Source organism: Ambystoma mexicanum, chromosome 11 (assembly GCF_040938575.1).
Source record: "Ambystoma mexicanum isolate Mex_15411 chromosome 11, UKY_AmexF1_1, whole genome shotgun sequence".
NCBI classification, from domain to species: domain Eukaryota; kingdom Metazoa; phylum Chordata; class Amphibia; order Caudata; family Ambystomatidae; genus Ambystoma; species Ambystoma mexicanum.
The window spans coordinates 556,477,083-556,500,117 of record NC_090934.1 but is presented as its reverse complement, the minus strand read 5'-3'; the positions used below and the strand labels follow the sequence as shown (position 1 = coordinate 556,500,117).

Here is a 23,035-nt window from a genome sequence, read left to right as displayed (position 1 = left end):
CACTGTTCTGTGGAGGTTCTAAAGTTTATTTTACTGGAGTTCATGCATCTAGAGTATTTACTTCTTTCACTCCTTATTGAATCAAATGCTTTCTTCTCATATGGGCAACTGTATATATTTGTTTTATAGTATGTGTGTGGTAGTTGTTGCCGAGAAGTTTTAGTTGCTTAGTGTTTTATTTAAAAGCCTAATTAATTTTATATTTTTCAACTTGCCTGTCTAACTGGAATTATTGGTGGTGTTCTGTATGGACTCACTGTAGCCCTAGACCACTCTCACAGCCCTTCTGAGACTAAGCCGTAGTGCTCTGCTACTTTTTCTTGATTGGATGTGGCTATTCTCAGTGTCTGATTTTGAAAATCCATTTTAACACCATGGATGCACCTCCCCCATTCAGAAGATTAGCGCTGAAAAGCCTATCATAACCAGATGGAGCTTCACTTACATTTGTCACTACAACTGAGAATTAGGGGTTGTTGCATGTGCCTCTGCTGTAAGTGTTACTTCCTTATAAATAAGGTGAAATGGAGGCCCTGAATGCAATGGGGAATTGGGGGCGCATCTCCCCAGGCTCCCGTCTCAGGTATTTACTGTTTAGCTATTCTGCCGGTGGGTGGCAGCATTTTCTTATTTTATCATTAGCACCCTCAGCAGCTGCATCAGCCAATCAGGTTTCTCAAAACCCAGGCTTAATATAACGATTCAAGCCAGGTTCTGAATAACCCGAGCACTGGAGGCACCCGGTGACCTTCTTCCCTCTCCACCCCCTCTTCAACATCTCCGTTCCATGCCTCCCCCCACTTACCTGTAGCAGGGTTGCGGCACCGCAGACCTCACCAGACATCAATGATGGCTGCCATGGAAATGAAAGAGGGGCCCAACTTCCAGTTAGATCGTGGCCATCTTAGATGAGGAATGGATGCCTTTGTATGAATCGATGGGTCACACACTCACAGCATTCTTGAATGCTTCAACATTGGTGGTCTTGAGTACACTGGTAAGTTCACTAAATTTTTCTCTCGTATTCTTACTCAGGTACATCATCCGTGGGGAGGATGAAGAGTGGAATGATGTCCTGAAGAAAGCTGGAAAGAATGCTTCCATCGTAAGCTTAAAAAGGTAAAGGGGACAGACCATGGTGTAGTTAAGCCCGCAAAGGCCAGGTTGCAACAATGATTAATACAATCTTATGACTGTACTTTTCAAACAGTAACACATTTTCCATTTTCAACCAAAACCTGTAGTATTTGTAAATAAAAATAAATAAATTATTAGGCCATAAATGTGCCTATCTTTTTTAAGGACTTTTACCACCGTTCCAAAATCTTTGATTACAACTAAACATTTACCTTCTGGCAATACACATCTGAAATGTTTTCAGTGAGCCATTGAGTGCTATGAGATCTCATTTGTTACACTGGAGACATTACCATTCTCTGAGTCTTGTCATTCTGCATTTCTTTCGATCATAGTGTGCGGAGGTACTTTTAAAAAAAAATGAGTATTTTTAGTGTATATTTTATATTGCATGAGTTACTTACTATGAGCTTGAAAGAAAAGATTCCCTCTGCCAATAAAATTGGTTTGTATACAAATACTAATCTATTTCCATAGAAGACGCAGGATGCGGGAAAGAGCAGCCAATGTAAATTGTTTTATTTTTCCAGCTTTTAACCTTTTCATAGATTTACATGCTTTCAATTCACCTTCCCACACCCTTCCTCCGGCAGACTAAGAATACTAGTTATAGATTTTAAACCATAGTTAAAAGAAAAACTGCAGAAGACTGTCCAGCACCTTTAGTCCATTTGTCTTGTGACCAATGAGGGGAGACGGCCTAAGCACCTCCGATGGAGGCTTTTTTCAAATTCTTCACTGACTTTGTGTTGAGGGAGTCCTCAGGACACTGTTCTACATCCATTGAGATTTGGACAGCTGCAGGAATCTAATCTTCCCATTTCTGTACCTCTTGAAATTGTTTTCATTTTGAGGAGTTATAGGGTTGTTTCTCCCATAGGTGGCCCTTTTGGAGGGATTGGGGGTATCGGGGCTCTCTTGTAAAGGCCTGAACTTTCTCCTTCTCGGTGGGAGAGAAGATGACCCATTTTCAGCACTAATGGGCGACTGTTGCTTCAGACAAATGGATCATCTCCCTTCTGCAACATAGTCACACATTGTATTTCATTTTCAAGCCTTGGGCCATGCTTGCAGTGCATGCTGTGGTATGGTAGGGATTTTGTAAAGTGCTGCATGTGTTTGCCCCAAGAGGTATGTTGACACTAGAGCCACCAAACTCGCATCATGTGGAAAAAGCCGAAGAAAAGAAGCTACTAAGGAAAAACTAAAGTTTTCAAGTGATGACTGTTGGGAAATAATTTCTTTTGGCTGCTTTCCTCCCATAGACGTCTATGGACACCATTTCCTTTTGCTTTGTTTAGACTCCGCTCCTAACTTTGAGGTAAGTAAAGCATTCAACTTTACTTCTCTACCCTTTTGCTCATTCTTATGGGGAAACACAGCCTCTCTTTATGCCTTTCTTATATTTTTACAAAGGCACACATCACCTTGAAGCGTGATTAGGATATTCTGTATGCTTATAACTATAATGGCTTTTTTGGTTACTTTTGCAATGTACCTAGGATAAGTTGGTGGCAGCGGTTACTTTTCTACCGTTTTTGTAATATTTCACTTGTGCCCTTTTGCACTTACTGCAAATGTCTAGTAAGGGTGGCTAGCACCGTTAGATGGCACTGCCATGAGGTTTTTGCTTGTCATTTGGCCATATTGTTCTTTGGTCTTCTTCCTGCCATTTTAGGCCAGGAAATGCTGTTTATGGTAGGGCCTTTCCCAGGCAAAGGGCTGGTTTCTGTGTGTGCCCGCATGTGGGTGCTGGGAGTGACTAGTCCCAGTGCACAGTCTGGTGACTGAATGTCTGTTGCTGGGCAGATTTTGTGGCGATTGGCTATCGATGTTTGGCTAGCAAAGGCTGGTTTGAATGGTGCAGATCCTTACCATTACTTGGTTTGGGCAAACTCCTAGCCCAAATCTTGGACTGAAAGAGCGCTCCTGCAGCCATTCAACAGATCATAGTTGTAGCCAAGTCCTCTATGAAGAAGAACATCCAGTTGACAACCCAAGGATGACGCATAGCTGACCAGCAGCAACTCGATTGGAGTCCCAGTGAAACCCTGGTGCTTCAACGGCTGGGAACAACCTGTCTCAACCCTTGATCGAGGATCCTTGCCTTCAGAAGTGTCCCTCAACACACTGGTGGACTAACCCGCTCTCTCCTGGGCTACGTCGCTGCAGCTGTCGCCATTCTGAGTTCATCCTTGGAACTTGGGGAATCTTCAGTATGTTTATCAAGACAACTGCCCCTGCATTTTCAGCCTTCGTGCATCACAGAAGCTGTGCTGGGCCTGCTCCTTTGTTAGTACATTGAAGATCGCTTGTCGCTGCCTGATTGTGCTAACCCCCATTGTCTTCATCGCTCCCTGGAGGTGTCTTAAGGTGGTCTGCCCAACCAAAATCTTCATATTTTCTTTGTTTGGGTGTTCGGCTGGAAGCTGTCCGGAACCGATTCCTATTTCATGGGAATTGTAATTGTTTATTTGTAAAGCGTTTATACACAAGTGAAGTGCTTCAAAGCGCTTCAAGGCGGGAAGGGAACAAGGGTATACAGAGTAATTCCTAGGCCTTGAAGTTTCCGAATGATCTAACAAAAAACGACTAGCAAACTAGAAAGAAGGCGAGAAAAGGGGGGTGGGGGAGATGGAGAAAAACAATCAATCCTTAAACTACCGTACTAGACCAACGACGTTTCAGATAGTGCAAGTGCATGACAAAAGAGGTAGGTGATAATGGGGAGGAGAAGGAGAAGAACATACAGAAACAAATAACTACCATACTAGGCCTGGCGAACTAGGCCTAGTGCATTCTAGGTAATGTAAGTGCGCAGAGTGGAAGGGGGGAAGGGAACAAGTGCGCCCAGTCCAGCAGGGCCCTGGGTTAAGTGCAGAGAGGTTACCCTTCTCATGGAACGAATTCCTGAAGTGCAGTAGTGGTGAGCAGAGTGCAGAGGCCTGGGGCAAGTGCGAGGACTGGTGAGATTAACAGGCCGGTCGGAATTCCTGGGGAATCCTGAATAGTTTTTTAGCACATGAATACACTGATCACTTTAGAGCATGTCAGCACTTTAGACAGCTATTTGTATTATGGTTGGTTGCATGGAACTATGTCCTGTTGATTTTTTTGTTGCTTATTTTGTTGTTACTTCATTAAGTATTTAATTGTTTTGCGTCTAGAATATGATATTGTATGTGTGTATGTTGCTTAAGTGGAATCACTACATCATTGCTGTATGCAGAAGTTGAGGGTTGCATTCAGTGCAGCTTGGCATTACTGTTAATTGTAAAAGAAGGAAAACAAGAAATAAAATGAAATGTTATAAATTAACAGAACATACTGGATCAATACTACTTTACAAGTATACATTGCATTTGATGCTTGATTACAATCTAAATTATTGAGACTGTTATAGGTTGTCGGGAACACCTTTTGTGTTTATCGAACTGATTCCTAAGCACCGTGACTGACCGAAACTAAATCCCCGGTCCAAAAGTGGCGTCTTCATCCGCGACCCCATGGCCTTCTTCAACAGTACCAAGCGCAGAAGATCGTATCCCCAACGGTCTTTGTAGCTTCAACAGTGGTCTCTGTAGAAATCAGATTTGGGGTTGGGGAGGTGAGTCGAGTTAACATACCTGTTTGTCTCCCCTGTTCTTCATAGGGTTACATGGGCATAAGGTCCTATCCCTAAATGACTCTTTCCTGACTTTGGACAGTGGATGCCTGGTCAAAGATGAATTCATAGGCCTATGCTAGTGATTGGGATTGAGTGAATTTACTTGCCTGAACTTTACCTAAATTTTGGGCTCTTTACCACTGGCATTGTAAATATCTAAATAAACCTACCTAGCTTTTGCGCAGAAGGCCCCAAATCATCTTAGGGTTGGACTTTAGATGCTCTAGGGAAGCTTTTCTGTGGTTATTCTAAAGTGTCTTTCCTACTTCTAACGTATCGGAGTTCTTACCTGGGTTGTACTGGTTATTGAATCAAATGTTTTCCTGCATCTCCTAACAGTGAATGTATATATCCTTTTTTTTTTAATTATTTGTTTTTGGCTTTTCAAATAAAACATTTACAAAAATACACAAAGTAATATTTTTCCATTAAAATATACATATCATCACATTCACAATTACGAGATTAAAAGGTTTACTTCTCTGTTACTTTCCATTGATCACATCAATTACTTTAAACAACTAGATGGTACTGTATCTCGCAAATTCATTAGATCTCTAATAGATTTTTTAAAGTGAAAGTAAGGCAAAATGCAGATTTGTTGTTCTGTGATCAAAAAGTGCCTTACTCATAGACATAAATCAAACATGGATTAAAACCCCACACTAAAACAGGTTTTGTACAGCATATTCAATGTCATTAGAGATGTAGAAACAAGCATTCCTTCTACACCCATTTTGCTGATTCTCTTAATTGCCTTAGCCGCAACATTGAGCATTAACTATAAGTTCCTTTTAAAAGTCGAACAATCGTACAATAGACATTAAACTACAGACGTGATTTCCGAATCTCACAATAGCCATTTTCAAGGAAACAGATTTTCCATGCAACATATTCCACCACATTACTTCCAGAAGTACTCTCTCCGTGTTGGTCACACATTTTCCAAAATACTCCAATCTTTCTAATCGTAGGATTTCACAATCAAGTAAGTGTCTTAATGTTTCCTTCATATTATTAGTATTTTTACAAAAGCAACAGGGTATATGTCCCCCTCCCAACCTATCTCTAATTTCAAGGATTTCCCCTGTAGCCAAAACATTAAAGCGAAAGCGCATTACATTATTCCTCCAGTTACTATCAGGAAATTGATTAAGAAAGGGTTCCAATAATCCAATAGACTTCCAATTAGATACTAGGTGATAATAGAGTGGAGAGTGGAGATGACAGTACTTGAGCGTTTGAGTCCTCCCAATCTGAGCATTTTAATATGGATTTCACTTTCATGGGATTCTGTATAAGAAGATTAATATCAACTCCGATCTTACCTAGAGATAGTTTAGAGCTTTCATACATGGAGATTAATAACCAGGATTTTGTTTTCCCTGATTTAAGTGATCCCAGAATAGCATATAAATTGCCTGAAGCCGTAATCAGCTTACGGAATAGTGCCATTTTTTTCCATTCAACAATACTATTGAGAGATTGCAAACCCAATTCATACCTTATAGCAGATATTGGGATGCATTTTGGAAGAAAGTACAACAAACCTTTCCAAATTTTTGCTTCCATCCCATTGAAGCAATTTTGAGTACACTTAGGAAAAAATTCAAGACCGTAGCTCATTTTTGAGATAACTTTTAGATTATTGAAACGTAACAGGGGAAGCATGGAATATCTGCAATATATCCTGTTCATTCTTTTCATTATAGACATCATAGAAACCACTCGTTCTTCCAATATATTCCAATACTAACATTTCTTCAATTTAGTAAACACGGGGTAGCCTAAATACCTAAATGAATTTCTAATTGCGAGTTTGTGATTCTTGAAGTACCAGCTGAATTTTTTCAATTTACTATTTTTACCCAAAATTAGAATCCTAGTTTTTTTTTTCATTTATACTCAAACCATTCCTGTCTGTGTAGTCTTTGGAGCTGTTAATCATCCTCTGCAGGCCTATCTGGGTTTTATCCATTAATAAAAATCGTCCGCATAGTATATGTATTTATCTGTTTTATATTATTGGTGGCACAATATTTGACTAAAGGTTTAACTTGCTTGGTGTGTATTTTATACACTTAATAAATAATTGCACAAAGCCCTCCCGAATGGGCATCTTCCCATAGAACATGCTATTTGGCCGTGTTCCTTCTCGGTAGAGGGTCTGCCAGTTGGGAATTTTTTTTTAACCTGCATAGACCTTTAAGAGACATACTTTCATTTTCCCATTCACATAAAACGCAGGTGATTTTTCTGATTGAGTAATAAACAGTCACAACCAATTCAATGTTCTACTATTTAGCTTAAAATGTTCTCCAAAGGTTTTCATGAAATGATTGACACCTGTAGACACCCGCCACTAGAGGGGAAGGTACCACTTCTATCCCTATCTAGACAAGTGACTGATCTGCACCTTGACGGGAGCAGACTGAAGTATCTTTGCAATAACCAGTGGACCAATCTACCACCTTTTTTGTTTTTTGAAAAACCACTGTTCATGTCATCAATTTCTTTAATGTTTTTGGTAGCTGCGTTTCTCTGTGGTGGCTCCAGTCTGAACTTTAAAGAAGGATGTGTTCCTTACAAAATCTAAGCCAGATGATCGCCAAAGACAAGTCTTGGTGTGCCAATACAAATTGCTGCTACGGACCACCGACCCGACTACAGACTGCATATGAGAACAGTTCTTTTACAGACTGCATATGAGAACAGTTCGGCATTACCTATGCACAAGAGTGCAGCAAATCTCAGTCTCATAGGAAGACATGATTTCCTTGGATTGGAGTTTCAGGGCATCCCCCTACACTGCTGGAAGAATGTGGGCCACCTAATCAAGGGAACACTATTCCAGGAATCAGACTGCATAGCCCCAATAGTGACACATGCTTCATTGAAGGTTTTAGGGGGCACACTTGGAAGAGCAGTAAACAAAAGGCTCTTTGTCTACATGTGAAAAGAATTTGCACATGCATATTTCATTGATGGCACTGAAATGGGACAATATCAAACCCAACTTTCGACTACTCATCCTAGGAGACTTTAATCTAGGTCTCAACGATGAGAAAGATGACAAAGCTTACACTGTCGCCAACACCATTTCAGAATTAGGACTCATCCACCATATCGCACAACCCACACATAACAAAGGCCGCATCCTTGACTGGATAGCTGATCTTAACTGCATCACTACCATCCTTTCCAACACACCATGCGCTTGGACCGATCACCACCTCATTACTTTCACCATCAACAAAGGCACTCAAACACCAGGGCCACCCCCAATGCCCCACCCACGCTCATAAGAAATAACAAAAACCTCACAGTAGAGAAACTCCTCCTGTTACTCCAACCCATCATCGACTTCTCACCTACCATGACTAACCCTACTGAACTAGTAGAGTTATACAACACAACCATCCTTGAGGCCATAAACACCATTGCACCACTCAAGTTTCGGAAAGCCAAACCACGCGCACACCTCAATTCTTGGTTCACCCCCGAACTAAAAACACTCCGCAAAACCAAAAGACAAGCTGAATTAGCATGGAAACAGTCACCATATACTATTAACAAGACATCTTACACATTGGCCTCTAACATCTATAAGTCAGCTATCATCCAGTCAAAAAAAAACATGTACAATGAAAGAATCTGCAACGCCAAATCCAATACCAAAGAGCTCTTCAATATCCTGAGAGATCTCGAATCACCCTCCCCCATTCCAGACACTTGCAACAAAGACATCCACTGGTGCACGAACATCCAGGATGCCTTCCTAGGCAAAACTGCCACGCTACAAGCCAAAATCCTGACCAAGAAAGAAAGCCTCACCCTCACTGACAACATCACCCCCTCTACACACACCCACACCACCCCCCAAAATGATGACAATAACCTCTTTGAGTTTCCCACCATAACCATCAAAGAGGTTGAAGAAATAATCAACTCACTGAAACCGTCCAAATGCCAAGGTGACCTTTGCCCGGTCCCAGTCATTAAAGAAGCAGCCAAACAACTTGCTCCCTTCATCATGTCCCTCATCAACTCATCTTTCACATCCAACATAGCGCCCAACAACCTCAAGGACTCCTGGGTTCTTCCCTTACTTAAGAAGCCCACCCTAGACCCAAGTGTCCCCACCAACTACAGACCCATTACGACTGTACCCTTCCTTCTAAAAATCCTTGACAGAGCTGCCTATCTCCAGATACAGAACCACCTCGAGAAAAATAACTTACTAGGACTCAGACAATCAGGCTTCCGCCCCAAACACGGCACTGAGACCACCCTGATTGACCTTAAGACACAGATGGACAACATCAAAGACAATGGCAAACTGGCCCTCCTTCTCCTTCTCGACTTATCAGCCGCCTTCGACCTGGTCAACCACGACATCCTCTGCAAACATCTATCCTCAGCAGCCAAATTCTCAGATAATGCCAATGCTTGGATCCAATCCTTCCTTAACAACAGATCCATGAGAGTCTTCGCACCCACAGCCTCTGCCAACCCAGCCCCAGTCACTTGCGGCGTCCCCCAGGGCTCCTGCGTCTCCCCCACTCTATACAATGTGTTCACGAAACCCCTCTTTGACATATTGGACCTCTTGGGTGTCATCTACACCAACTACGCAGATGACACCCAAATACTAATCCCTTTAACAGGCGACTACTCCACCAACCTCACCGCTCTCAACAACATTTACTCCATTATCCAAGAATGAATGGCCAAGCATGGCCTATGCCTCAACGACGACAAGAAAGAACTTCTTCTCCTAGGATCCCAACCCAGACTTAATAAACTAGACAAACTCTATCAGGCATTCACTATAGACAGCGTCAAAACCTTAGGAATCTACCTCGATTCCTCCCTCACACTGACAAGACAGATCAACTCCATCTCATCCGCCACTGCTTACACCTGTAAGCTCATTAATGCCAGCAGACCTTACCTCACACCATCCAACTGCACCACCTTAGCCAGAGCGCTAGTCCTCTCCAAAGTCAACTACTGCAATGCTCTATACCTGGGCACCAGTCAGAAAAACATTAACAAACTACAAGTCATCCAAAACAACGCCCTGCGAGCAGCCCTGAACATACGGAAACATGAACACATTTCGGACGCCAGACGCTCCTGCCAATGGCTATCCATACCACAAAGAATTGAATATAAAACCCTCTCACTCGCACACAAATGCCTAGCTAACCAAGCACCCAGATACCTATCTGACAACCTCACTCACCACACCCCAGCACGCCCTACTAGATCAGCGCAAACACACTGCTTAAATATCCCGAGATATAAGCTCCAAAAAGCAGGTGGCTCTAGTTTCCCCATGCTTGCCTCTAAACTTTCTAATTCACTTCCACTCGAGCTGAGATCAGAACCGTCCTTTCACAGATTTAGACACAGCACCAAAACATAGCTTCTGTCCAAAGAAACGTAAACTGCATAGCTTTACCTTACTAGCATGCACTTAGACTGTAAACTTGTAAATCGACCTGTACATTACCTGCAACTGTTTGATAATGTCCTTAATGTATTGCTTTCATCCACCTTGGATCATGTTATACCATATATGTAACTATCTGTAATTGCAACTGAGTGACAACTCCCGCAACCTCTGTTACTGGTCCCCTATGACCATATTTTATCATATTGATTTGTTGTATTAATCTTGTTGTATTCATCTCAAGCGCCTGGATGCCCCAGGGCCAGGCAGCCCTATACAAATAATAAACTAGACCTTTCCTCTTTTTTTATCCAGCCTTAACAATAAAGCTGGGTGATGAATAATAAGACCACTAGAAGCATCTGACATGTGTGAGCAATGTATAGCAGAAATTTTCAGTACAGAAGTTACTTCCTTATTTAATTTAATATACTTCCAGCACAAAAATTGCTTTTTGTATACAACACATATGCAATTTCACACAATAAATACATAAAACATATAAACATAAAAGGAGGAGTCATTTCCACCTCATACAGCGCTTCCTGTTATACTTAAAAGTCCCTTGAGACAAGTCTCCTAAAATCGCCATACATGCAACATAAAATGTAACCATGTGACATGAGATTAACGTCAATACCCTGTAGCAACAAGGTCCACAGCAACATTGCATCATCACAATTTATCTTATTACAGTAGGCTTTCATGTATGTACTCCTGATAGCATATAAGCTAACACAATGGCACATTATGTGTTCCGCAGATTCGATGACCATTTCCCCACAGAGTTGACACAAGCGCTCAGACGGGGGTATTCCCCCTTTTGCTCCCTCTATTTCCAATACCTGAGTGCTGTTAAATTTAAACAGGAGATACTGCCTGATTATGGCACTATTAGGGTAGGCCTCAATATATTTTGGCACAGCACTATGTTCCAACCAGTACGGGATAAACAACCCACCATTAACAGTTGATGTTAATCGTACAAAATCAGCATTACTCCCACAATGGTATGTTTTTTTCATTTACTCATATGTTCAGCCTTTTCACATTGACCCCTCAACCTGGCATTCATGTCCTGCCATCCAGAGTTTGGTGTTTAGCCAACTAACCTCCAAGTGTTCTAAATCTCTCATACCATTATATTTTTATGGGCCTAAAACACCTCAACCATGATTGTTCCGTTGTCAAGGTTCAGCAAATTTCCCTATACTTCAACACCATATAATAAACAGGGTACAATTTTGGCCACGTATAGAAGCAATATCGTCTTAATGTCTACTAATGAACAGGCTCAGTGATTGTGTGATTCTCATGCAGTTAGTCTTATTTTCCTCCCACTGAGACATCCATTTAAGTTTATTATCAGTCAGTACACTCAGATATGTATAACATCCTTCAGTCTCCACTACTTTCTAATTAAGCTTCCAAATGATTTGTGAACTGGTTTTATTGTCATTTTTCCCAGTGAAAGCCACCATCTTAGTTTTTTCAATATTAATTCATAGCCGATTGACTTTAGCATATTCCCCTAATGCAGCAAGTGTACATTGAAGGCCTTTAAGGGTGTGGTCTAGTAAAAGAAGTTTGTCAGCGTATCCGAGCTGACCTATTTTTAGCGCCACAATCTTCACCGTACATGCTACTGTGGGATTTAAGACCTCTACCAGATCTGCCAAATATAAATTAGAGGGTAGTGGCCAGAATGCATCCCTGCTTCACTCCTCTAGCCATGGGGAATGAGCACACAACCCTCCCCTCAGCATACAGCCTCACCCTTACACTGGTGTCATCATGTAACAGCCTAATCATAGTCAATAGGCCATGAGGGAATGTTCCATGAATCAAATTTATTCCATATTCTGTTCCTCATGACCGTATCGAAAGCTGTGCTAAAATCAATAAACGCACCATACACAGGGAGATGGCGACGATTCCATGCATATTCGATTGTGGATACCAAAGTAAGTAGGTGGATGGTGCTGGATTTACTTCTGAACCCCGTCTGATTAGGCGGAAGAATTTTGTTGTCTGTTATGCATTTATTTAGTTCACTCAATAATACTCTTGCAAATATTTTGGTCGGGATATCAAACATGGCTAGCATGCAATAATTAGAGGGATTTTTCCAACAACCCTTTTTGTAAATTGGGAGAATTGTGCTTTCATTCCATGAAGGGGGAACCTGTCCGTCTTTACCAATACTCAAAGAGTGTATGTAACGCCGGTGCCTATCTACCTGGCGAAACCTTTACCAGGTGTAAGAAAGGCATGATATTTAACAGTGAAGATGGACACAAGTGATCACAGTTCAAGGATGTTTATTGAACTTCATTGGGTTGGTTGAATGCCCCTCTAACCCTAAATCTAAGGATGAGAGCAAGCTACGACCATCAAATAATAACACAGGCCTTGTGGAGTCTCTGTTAAAATAAAAGAGCATATACTAATAAACCTATTGCCAATCCTTACTTCTAAATACAAATGATGTGGGACAACAATGTATGCAAAACGAAAGTATTCAAGAAATATGTCAGGATAGTTGAGCAGTTGGCTTCCCTTCCCCACGTTTTCAACATGGGACAAGGCGGCACGCTCGAGCTTCGCACGCACTCTGGCTTCTCTGCCATGGGGATACAGTTCAAAGCATAGGTATCAGGGCCTTCTGCCAAGTCTCTTTCCAAATAACAATCTCTTATTACAGAGGACCTGACATCATAAACAAGCACCAAAGTTACTTTCTTATCAGGATTTTCACATTCACAAGTTCTCAAGTCCCTCGTTCAGGCTCTGACCCTTTATTCTCACTTTCTAAGCTTTTCTCTTTGTATAAAAAATCCAATGACTTTCGATTGTGCAATGGATTTTGCTTAAACTATCTTAGGACCACTTCGAATCATTTCATTTCTCATGCTCATCTTTTACTTTTGCTTCTGCCATTTCTTGGATGGATACCTCACAGAGACCTGATTGAACACTCTTGCGATGTCGGACCACTCTGTCATTGGTTTTGTATCTTTCATCCATCAGCAATTAAGCTTTCCTTGCGTCTTTCATCACACGCGTTGCTAATCTTCGTTCTTGAGCTCTTTATGCAGTGTTGCCGCTTGCAACCTTGACTCAACACAGACAGGTCTTGCATCGGTCTCCCCAACTCGCCAGCTGTGTTGATATCTCTGGTGCTGCTTTGATCCTGGAGCCACGGACCGTACCACGGCGGCTGCTACTCCTCCCTGACCTGGTCAGCCATGCAGGAGGGCCCCAGGTATCTCCGACATACAATGCAGGATTCTTCAGTCTGATTTCCTGGCCTAAGAAGTATTTTGGAAAGTAACGGTTTCTCGCTGGAAAGGTCAAAGGTATCTACGTCCTTGCACACCCTTCTTGGTTTGCCGTCTTTCTTCCCTCGTTCAGCTGCCGTCTGAAAAATGCTGTTCCTTTGTGTGCTTTGCCTCGCTCAGAGTGTGCTCTCGGTCTCCGACTTTTAACCGTGTGGGGAAGCTTAATGGAAGTCGGGTCTGAGTGCTTACCAGTAATTGCCTGACCATAGTAGTGGGACATGTTGGGTACAATGCTCGGGTGTGAGTCTGTTTTCTCCCAGAGCAGGCTGTCCCTGTGAAAGTGTTCGTGAAGGGAAAAGAGGGCGGACGGGTTAAGTTCCCAAATATCCTACCGGCTAGGATGGGGATAAAGGTGTTACAGGGAGGGGGATACTGCGTCTCGCGATCAGGTCTCCCACTCCCCAAAGACCCCTCACCCAGGTGATCCTCCCGCATTGGTCGACCCCCAGGGTCTGGATCCAAAGGAGATGGCCGTGCCCTGGCCACCTGAGAGACTGACCACCGGGTACTAGCGGGTGAGACCCCTTCTGGGTTCTCATACAAGTCATTGCAGGTACCGTCTGGACCAACAGCAGAGGATGAAGACAATCTTGCCATCATACTGGTTATGTCAGAGATGGTGGATTTACAAGTCCAGCTCACAGCTTCACTTGTGTGTGTTTCATCGACAGGTGTCACGGACCCCAGTGTATTCCCTATGTGGGCCAGCTAAGTCTCCTCAGACGCACTGTTAATCGATAGATATTTCTTGGCTGCTCCCCTCACCACTAACCATATTCCCATCTTGTTATTGGTCCTGGCGTGATGAGCAAGCTGCATCCCCAACTCGTTCTTACTCCTCACAAAATGACCTCTCGGCCATCGTCGATAACTAGTTTTAAGCAGTTTATATACTTAGAAATTTCAGATTATGTCCTTACCACTGCATCTAGCTGTAATGTTTTAGCCATGTCAATACTTTGTTTCTTTTTTGCAGCCTGTATTTTATTCTCAACAGTGTCCGCGACCATGCTTTCGATTCCAGCGCTCAGTGGGGCTCTTATACTTGTGTTTCTTTTGTGTTAGTTCCTTTCTACTGGCGATCATCTCCACAAACTCTATCATCTGCACGGTCCCATTACTTGTACTTTTGTTTAGCCATTTCTCAGCAAACAAGGGAAGTACCCGATCGCACACAACCCCCACTTTATCTCGATTGGTGGGATTCCACTGTACTCGATATGCTTCATTATAAATCAAATGTCTCCATTCAAATCATATTGTTCGCCACTCCCATGTGTAGTTAACAATACACACATAGGCATGTGGTCACTTTCTTCACGTGTTAAAACCGCCATGTCCTCCACCAGTGCAAGTGCCACATCATCACAAAAATATAATCTATAGTGGATACACTCTTCCCACTAATGCACGCATAGGCTTTCTGGCCGCCCCCCTTACAGTGCCATTTAGCATAATCATACTGTGCAAGTAGAGCACTTCGGCCCACCCTTTGCCCTGCTTATTGCTCTCCACCATCTTAAAGGGGGCAGATGCTCTCTGTATAGAAAACCCTTCCTGATTTGTTCCTATTCTGGCATTAACTTCACCTACCACCATGATCGGAATCCCACTAGCTATCTCACTTATATTTCTCACTGTTGCAATATTTTGGCTATGTGCCACTAGATTAGGTGGATGGTATATGTTGAGTTATTTTCAAAGCTTGCACCGTAGATGTTGACCACTTAGTGTCCATATTAGGGGAATTTTCCTAAAGTCCTATTGGCAGCAAGACTTTTTAGTAAGCTATCCTCCCAGTGGTTTGTAGATCCCAACTCTTAGTATCAGTCTGTACTAACTCAGGACCTTGGTAGAGTGGCAGAGCAGTCAGGCTTATCTTAGAGGAAGACGTGAGCTGTAAGTAAGTCTAGTTTGACAGGCCCAACAAAGAAGCACTTACACTTATAATTTATATAAAAGTATATATTAATTATATTTACACCAGAATCACTTTAAATACTTTAGACGTGTATACTAGAACACTTCAGAATAATTGTTAATACACTTCAAAGTGCACTTTCGCTTTTGTGTTTGTTCACAGTAACATGTGTAGCAACGTTAGAAAGGGGAAAAAAAATGTTATCGTATTATCGGTTATTGCGCACTCATGCTCTTTTCAATGGTTTATACAGTAATGCATTTACTCTGCAAACACATGTAGTAAAGTCACTTAAAGGGAGGAAAATGGTTAGTAAAACAGGAGCTTGATTCAAGGTTCTACTAGGGTTTCTTCGCATAGTAACTCTTTTGTCCCCAAACCCTAGCTAAAGGCAGTTCGGAGAGGGCTTGAAGACTTGACAAGCAGCAAATTATGAAGAGTTCCTTTGGACGTCTTCCAGTCTCTAGTGTTATTGAAGCAGAACATTAACTAACCAGGGAGACCTTAAAACGGACTTGAGGAAGGGACACAAGCAGCAGCTTGGGTCCGAGGGGTTTGCCCTCGACACCTCTATGTGCAATCCAATGCTCTGGAGTAACTTCTTGGAATCAGGCAAGCAATACCCCGTCCCCCCAGACTAGGGACATGAGGTTCTAATCCACTCCTGGATGGCTCTCCTGATCCAGTCGGTCATACTTCCTGGAGAGCCCATCAACATTATTATGTTGGATACCTGACCTGTGCTCAATAGTGAAGTTAAAGCTTTGTAGGCTTATGGACCACCTGAGCAATTTGGGGTTTTCCCCTTTCATCTGCATCAGCCACCTTAAGGGTTGGTGGTCAGTTTGAATCTTGAAAGTAGTTCCATAGAGGTATGGTCTGAATTTCTTCAGGGCCCACACAATCGAAAAACATTCACGTTCAATGGTTGCCCACCTTGTTTCCCTATCTTTTCATGTTCTACTAATAAGCCGCTGGGGTGCTCCCTGCCTTTGCTATCAAATTGGCTCAAGACTGCTCCTATCCCTGTGTTGGAAGCCTCAGTTTGGACTAGGAAGGCCAGAGTGCAATCTGGAGCTCTCCGCACTGGAGCTTTACAGAGGCATCTTTCAACCCCTGGAAGGCTTTTTCACAGTCCTCATTCCATTTGACCTTTGTAGGGTACTTGGGAGAGATATGGTATTCAGAGGAGAGAAGTCATGGTCCCATAGTTTTTAATGAAGTTCCTGTAATAACCAGTAAGTCCTAAGAAGGCTCTTACTTGAGTTTGAGTAGTTGGAGTGGCCCAGTCTTGTACAGCCTGTACTCTGCTTGTTAAGGGCTTGATCTCCCCTCCTCCTACCTCATGACCAAGGTAGACCACTTTACTCTGACCAACTTGGCACTTACTTGCTTTGATGGTTAGATTGGCCGGCTGACGGGCCTGCAAGACATGTCCCAGGTGGTCATATTGTTCTTCCCAGGTAGGGCTGAACACTGCTATGTCATCCAGAAGTTCTCTAACCCATTCAGAACATGGTTAACCATTTTCTGGAATGTGGGAGGTGCGTTCTTTAAACCAAAGCGTATGACCTTAATCTTGTACAACCCTTCTGGGGTTGAAAATGCTGTCTTCTCCTTGGACTGGTCAGTCATGGCAATCTGCCAATAACCACTTGTCAGGTTAAAGGTACTGAGGAATTTTGCTGAGCCCGGATTATCCACCAGTTCATCTGTCCTTGGCAGGGATGGGCATCAGTCGTGGTAACTGCATTTAATGCCCTATAGTCCACATCGAATCTAAGTTCCTTAGTTTCTTCCTTTGGTACTAACACAACTGGGCTAGCCCATGGACTTGTAAAATGTTCAATCACCCACCCCAAGGTCAAGCATTTTATTGACCTTCTTTTATGTGATTCCTCACATTATCTGACATCCTGCTTTTTACAGGTACACTATCACGAGTGTCAATGTCATGCTGGCCCCAAGGGGTCAAGTCTGGTGTAAATGAAAACAGAGGGGCAAAGTGAGTTAACAAAGCCTTGTACTCCTCCTTTTGCTATATTGTCAGATTGGTAGAACGTTTTACCCCTTCTACTGAACCAACTGAAGGGTGTATCCCTCATATGATCTGGGAGAAGCTCACTCTCCTCTTCTTGATCAGAAGCTAAGAGCAAAGCTCCTATCTCTGTTCTGGAAACATAAGCCTTCAGGCCGTTGGCATCAAAGACCTTGGGGTTACCCAAGTCTACCAAACAATTGACCTATCCAGGTTTTCCTACAACTTTGGGGGGTCCTGTCCATTTGTCCTGTAAGGCTTTGTCTTACTGGGACCATGATGAGAACTGGTTGGTCTGGAGTATACTCCACCAGGTTTGCTTTCTGGGCATGCCATTGCTTAACCAGAGCTTGACGGGCTTTCAAATTCTCAGTAACCTTTGTCATCATAAGTGCCATCCTCTATCTGAGGCCAAGCACATAGTCCGCATTCCTTACTGGCTTGAGGGAAGGAGCACTCTCCAGACTCTCAGGGTGAAAGGGCCTCTGAATGGATGACCATAAAGTAATTCAAAGGGGTTAAAGCCCACTCGAGCTTGAGGAACTTCTCTGTAGGCCAATAGAAGGCATGGCAGAAGAAGGTCCCACTTTCTCTTAAGTGGTTCTTCCAAAGCTCCAATAATGCTCTTCGTTGTCCTATTAAACCTCTCTTCCAGCTCATTTGTCTGAAGGTGGTAGGCAGTTGAGAACTTGTAGGTGTTTTCACAGGGTTTGCACATGGCCTGCATTTAGTGGGACATAAACTTTGAACCCCTGCCGGATACAACCTCCTTTGGAAATCCTACTCTGGTAAAAATACTGAGTAGGGCCTTAGCCACTGCCTGGGCATTAACAGTTCTCATTGGAATATCTTTAGGGTGTCTGGTGGAATGGTCCACCACAACCAATATAAATCGGTTGCCTGAAGATGTTGGAGGGTCTAGGGGACCAACAATGTCAATCCTCACCCTCTCAAAAGGAACTCCCACAACTGGGAGAGGCACTAAGGGTGCTACATATTTGGCTCCACTCTTACCAGATAATTGGCAAGTGTGCCACCTTCTACAGTGTTATTCAATCTTTGCACCCATCTTGGGCCAGTAGAAGTACAATGATATCCTCCCCTTGGTCCTCTTAAAACCTAAGTGACCAGCCAGGGGGACTTCATGTACCAACTGTAGGAATTTGGGTCTTAATTCTTGGGGTGCCACCAGTCTCCTGAGGTCTCCGGCAATAGTCTATTTTTTTTTTTAACGTATTTTATTAGCATTTAAATATAGTTAATATTTAACAAAAAATGAGGTGTTAAACAAACAAAACAGTCTTCATTAGGATTTGTGGTATCTTCAGTGTCTATACAAGGGCAGAGGCAGGTGAATTTGTGAGTTTGGGTGCCGAGGTTGGGGCAAGTCGGGCGTCTTTGGAAGTTTAGGTGAACCTCTTCCTGGCATTATGTTGTTTCTGGGGTTCCCTTCAGGGGGGTTTGTGGTCTGCAGTAAAGGGCACATCTCTTAGGAGGGCCTTCCACGATTCGAGGGTGTTTGCTTCGTCTGTTCCATAGTTGGCCCCTTCCTGCCATGCTCTGGTCTCTGCCTCGGACCACCTTTCTAGTTCCTTAATCCAACGTTCATATCTCGGGCCCCCTGGGGACTTCCAGGCCATAGCTATAGTTCTTTTCACAAGGATGCAGGATAGGTCCATCAGTTTGACTATGTGTCTGTATTTGCTTATTTTGGGGTGAGCTCCTAATAAGCAGACTTTCGGGTCCCACTCATATCTGGTTATGCCAGCAGTTGTGCAGGTCTGCCTAACTCTGGACCAGAGTGTCTTTACCCTATTGCAGGTCCAAAACATGTGGATCATGTCAGCTGTCTCACTGCCGCACGAGGGGCAATTCGGTGAGACTTTCTTGTTGAATTTAGCCACTCGCTGTGGGGTCATGTAGGTCCTGTATAGGGTATTCAGTTGTATCTGCCTGAACCTGGCGTTGCGGGACACCTTTTTTGGGTACAATAAAATTCTTTCCCATTCTTTGTCGGTTAGTGTGATGCCCAGGTCCATTTCCCATCTCTCCTTGAGTGCTAGGCCTTTGGGGTTAGGTTTGTCCATCAATCGGCTGTAGAGCCGGGTTACCGGTTTTCATCCATCCGCTAGCTTGTACATCTCCTGTAATAACTGGTCCGGAGTGGGTTCCTCGGGCCAGCTGTCCCATTTGCTTCTGGCGATCTGTTTGAGTCGGTGATACCATAGAAATTGGCCGCTGGAGAGTCCTTCAACCTCCTGCATCGATTCAAAGTCTCTGAATTTGTCCTCTTTGAACATGTCCCCCCATACATAGATCCCGGCACTCTCCCAGCTTCTTGCTACCTTCAGGTCCGTCGTGGTTTTGCATGCATCCGCTAGGATGGGAGAGTTGGGTGAATATGGATGGCTCGATTGTAGGAATGAGCGAGTTCTGGTCCAGATCTGTCTGCCTAATTTCACAATCATGGGGACATTCTGTGTCTGCTTGAGTGGGTTCCAGAGTACTTCCTTGGGGAAGAGATTGGAGGGTATTTGCCTTAGCAGCGCAGATTCATTGTTTTGTTCGTCTTGAAGCCACCTTGTCACGTGGCTGAGCTGTGCAGCTAAGTAGTACATCTGAAAGTCGGGGAGTTGTATTCCGCTTTCTTTGTGTCGTAGCGTGAGGATTGAGAGGCGTAGTTTGTGTCTGGAAGGGTCCCATAGGAAGTCCCGGATTAATATTTCAAGTGTCTTGAAGAAGGTGGGGCGGATATAGTAACAAATGTTCGTGAAGAAGTATAGGAAGCGGGGGAGGATTTATCATTTTTGTAATGGCCGCCCGACCCATCATTGCAAGTGGCAGTTTTGACCAGAATTTCATAGTTGCGGAGTCCTTTCAACGCCTTTTCGGTGTTGTGGTCGTGTGTGAGTTCTGGGGAGTGATGGATGTTTATTCCCAGGTATGGGAATGCTTCGGGTTGCCATTTTATCCCCACTACTGGTAAATCAGTTTTTGCTAGGCTTCCGAGTCTTGCCAGCGGGAATGCACAGGATTTCGATCTGCTAAACTTTTTTCATGAGTAAAGTGCGTAGTTGTCGAGGACGTCTAGTATGACTTGTGCATTTATTTGTGGGTCTTTCACATACAAGAGTACATCGTCGGCGTATAGGGATATTATGGAGTGTTGGTTGCCCAGTTTAATGCCTGCGTCGAAGAACTTATCTAAAATAGATGGCAATTGGTTCCAAGCCTAAGATTTATAGCATCGGTGATAGCGGGCATCCTTGCCTAGTGCCTCTCTGAATCTCCCAGGGCTTCGAGATCATCCCTCCAGTTTTCACTCTTGCCATTGGTGAGTTGTAGAGCACCTAGATCCATCTCACAAAACCCTCTCCAAATCCAAACTCTCTCAGCACCTCGACCAACCATTCCCACAATATGGAGTCGAAGGCCTTGGCGGCGTCGAGTGAGAGTACCGCAAGATCCTCGTCTCTCGCGGCGGTCTCCTCGATAGTGTGTTGAAGTCTTCTTAAGTTGGCCGTGGTGTTGCGTCCCAGGACAAAGCCATTTTGGTCGTCGTGAATCAGGGTTCCCACCACCTTTGCAAGTCTGTTGGCTAGGATAGTGGTTAGGATCTTACTGTTGTAGTTTAGCATTGCTAATGGGCGGTATGAATCGCAGTCCGTGGGCGGTTTGTTGGGCTTAAGCATGGGGATTATGATTGTTTCTTTCATAGTGTTAAGGAGTATCCCTACTTCGTATGCCTCCATGTAGACCTCATGTAGTATAGGATTGATGATATCTTCGTAAGCTTTATAAAATTCAGGCGGGAGGCCGTCGCTGCCAGGAGTCTTACAGGTGGGCAGCGACCTGATAGCTTCCTTAACATCCTCTGTAGTGATCTCCATTTCCAAAGCTTCTCTCTGTTCCTCGGATAGTCTCGGTAGCCCAATCTCTTCCAGGGTGTTCTTGATTTCCTCTCTGGATATTTGCCTATTGTGGGAGTATAGTTTACAGTAGAACTCTGCAAAGGCGTTGTTGATATCTTGTTGGGTCCTGCATGTTGTCCCGTTCTCAGTTATGATCTCTGTAGGAGTGTGTCTTGGTTGTTCTCGTTTGCATAACCAGGTTGGTATCCTGCCTGGTTTATCGGCTTCTTTATGGGTTTTGGCGGTGTTTGTTGCAAAGTCGAATTTGGCTAGCCTGTCCCAGGTTGTGCGACATTCTTCGCAAATTTCTTGTAGGGTCTTTTCCATTTCCGGGGTGGTGACAGTGCATGCCTCGAGGCGTGTTATTTCAGCTTCTCGTTCTTCTAGGGCTGCCGTCAGGTGTTTCTGGATGCCTCCGGCGCCCGCTATCACCTCTCCTCTTACCACTACCTTCATCGCCTCCCAAAGCGTGCTCCAGGTTGATACAGAACCTTTATTATTGTCTATGTAGTCCTCAAGTTTGTTGCCGAGGGCTTCCCTGAGTTCTTGATCCATGAGGGCTGCGGTGGGCATTTTCCATGTCGGGATCGGTGGTCTGGGTCCCCTTAATTTCCATTCCATAATTAATGGTGAATGATCGGAGATCGATCTGCCTAGGTATGCTGTTGCGTCTGCCATTGAGGTTTGCTCTCTGTTGATGAACAGATAATCGATCCTTGTGTGAATCTTGTGAGGGGCCGAGTAATATGAGTAGCTTCTTTCGTTGGGGGGGTGTTCTCTCCAAATGTCAACCAAGTTGAGATGATCTAGCGCATCGTTGAGTGCTTGAGTGGCAGCGTTTCTCGGTTGCTGGGGGGTGTGGATCTATCCATGTTTCCGTTTCTATAGCAGTTAAAGTCGCCAGCCCATATGAAGGTGCCTTCCCTGTGATGCGTCATTTTGGCACAGAGAATTTTAAGGTGTGAGGGAATTCCGTGTTGTGGAAATTAGGAGTTCACTATACAGACTGCCGTATGTTCAATGGTTCCCCATATTATTAGATACCTGCCTTCAGGGTCTGCCTCCGAGCCCAGTATGCAGAATAGCACGTTCGGGTTCACCCACGTGAAAACTCCTCAAGCATAGCTAGAGTAGGGTGCTCCTTTCGGGTTGCCTCCCCACCGCTCAGCTAACTTGGACGAGGACTCCTTCGACAGGTGGATACCTTCTTTCTGCGGAGATAGGATTGGATCCTATTCCTTCTCATGTATGATCCCATACCACGTACATTCCAAGTTATCACTTTCAGTTGTGTCGCCATTGGGATGGAGTGTTGGATTCCGTGCGTCTGCCCTTTCCTGTGGTTCTCATCGGTTGTTGATCATCCTCGGTGGTTCCCAGATCTCGGTTCTTAGTTCTGGTTTTGCTTGTGATCTGCGGTGGTCTTGCCTCCTGCCTTGTTGGTTGCGCTAGTGTGAAGACTGTGTAACTAGAATAACATTTAACAAAACTGGAACTGGTGCGCCCAGCGACTGCGTTTTTCTCGCGGTGCTCAGGCGCTCTCGCGCCGTCAGGTCCCATCC

The 23,035-nt window shown here is 43.8% G+C and overlaps 1 protein-coding gene across 3 annotated transcripts in view; it reads left to right on the top strand.

The window, feature by feature from the left end:
- The window catches only part of NAT10 (N-acetyltransferase 10), a 722,602-nt gene that overhangs the window by 670,597 nt on the left and 28,970 nt on the right, over positions 1–23,035 (top strand). For all 3 annotated transcript variants that reach the window (XM_069623384.1, XM_069623382.1, XM_069623383.1), the window contains exon 28: positions 1,036–1,119. In XM_069623384.1, coding sequence (XP_069479485.1) covers positions 1,036–1,119 — 84 coding nt within the window. The remainder of the gene's footprint in view (positions 1–1,035; positions 1,120–23,035) is intronic.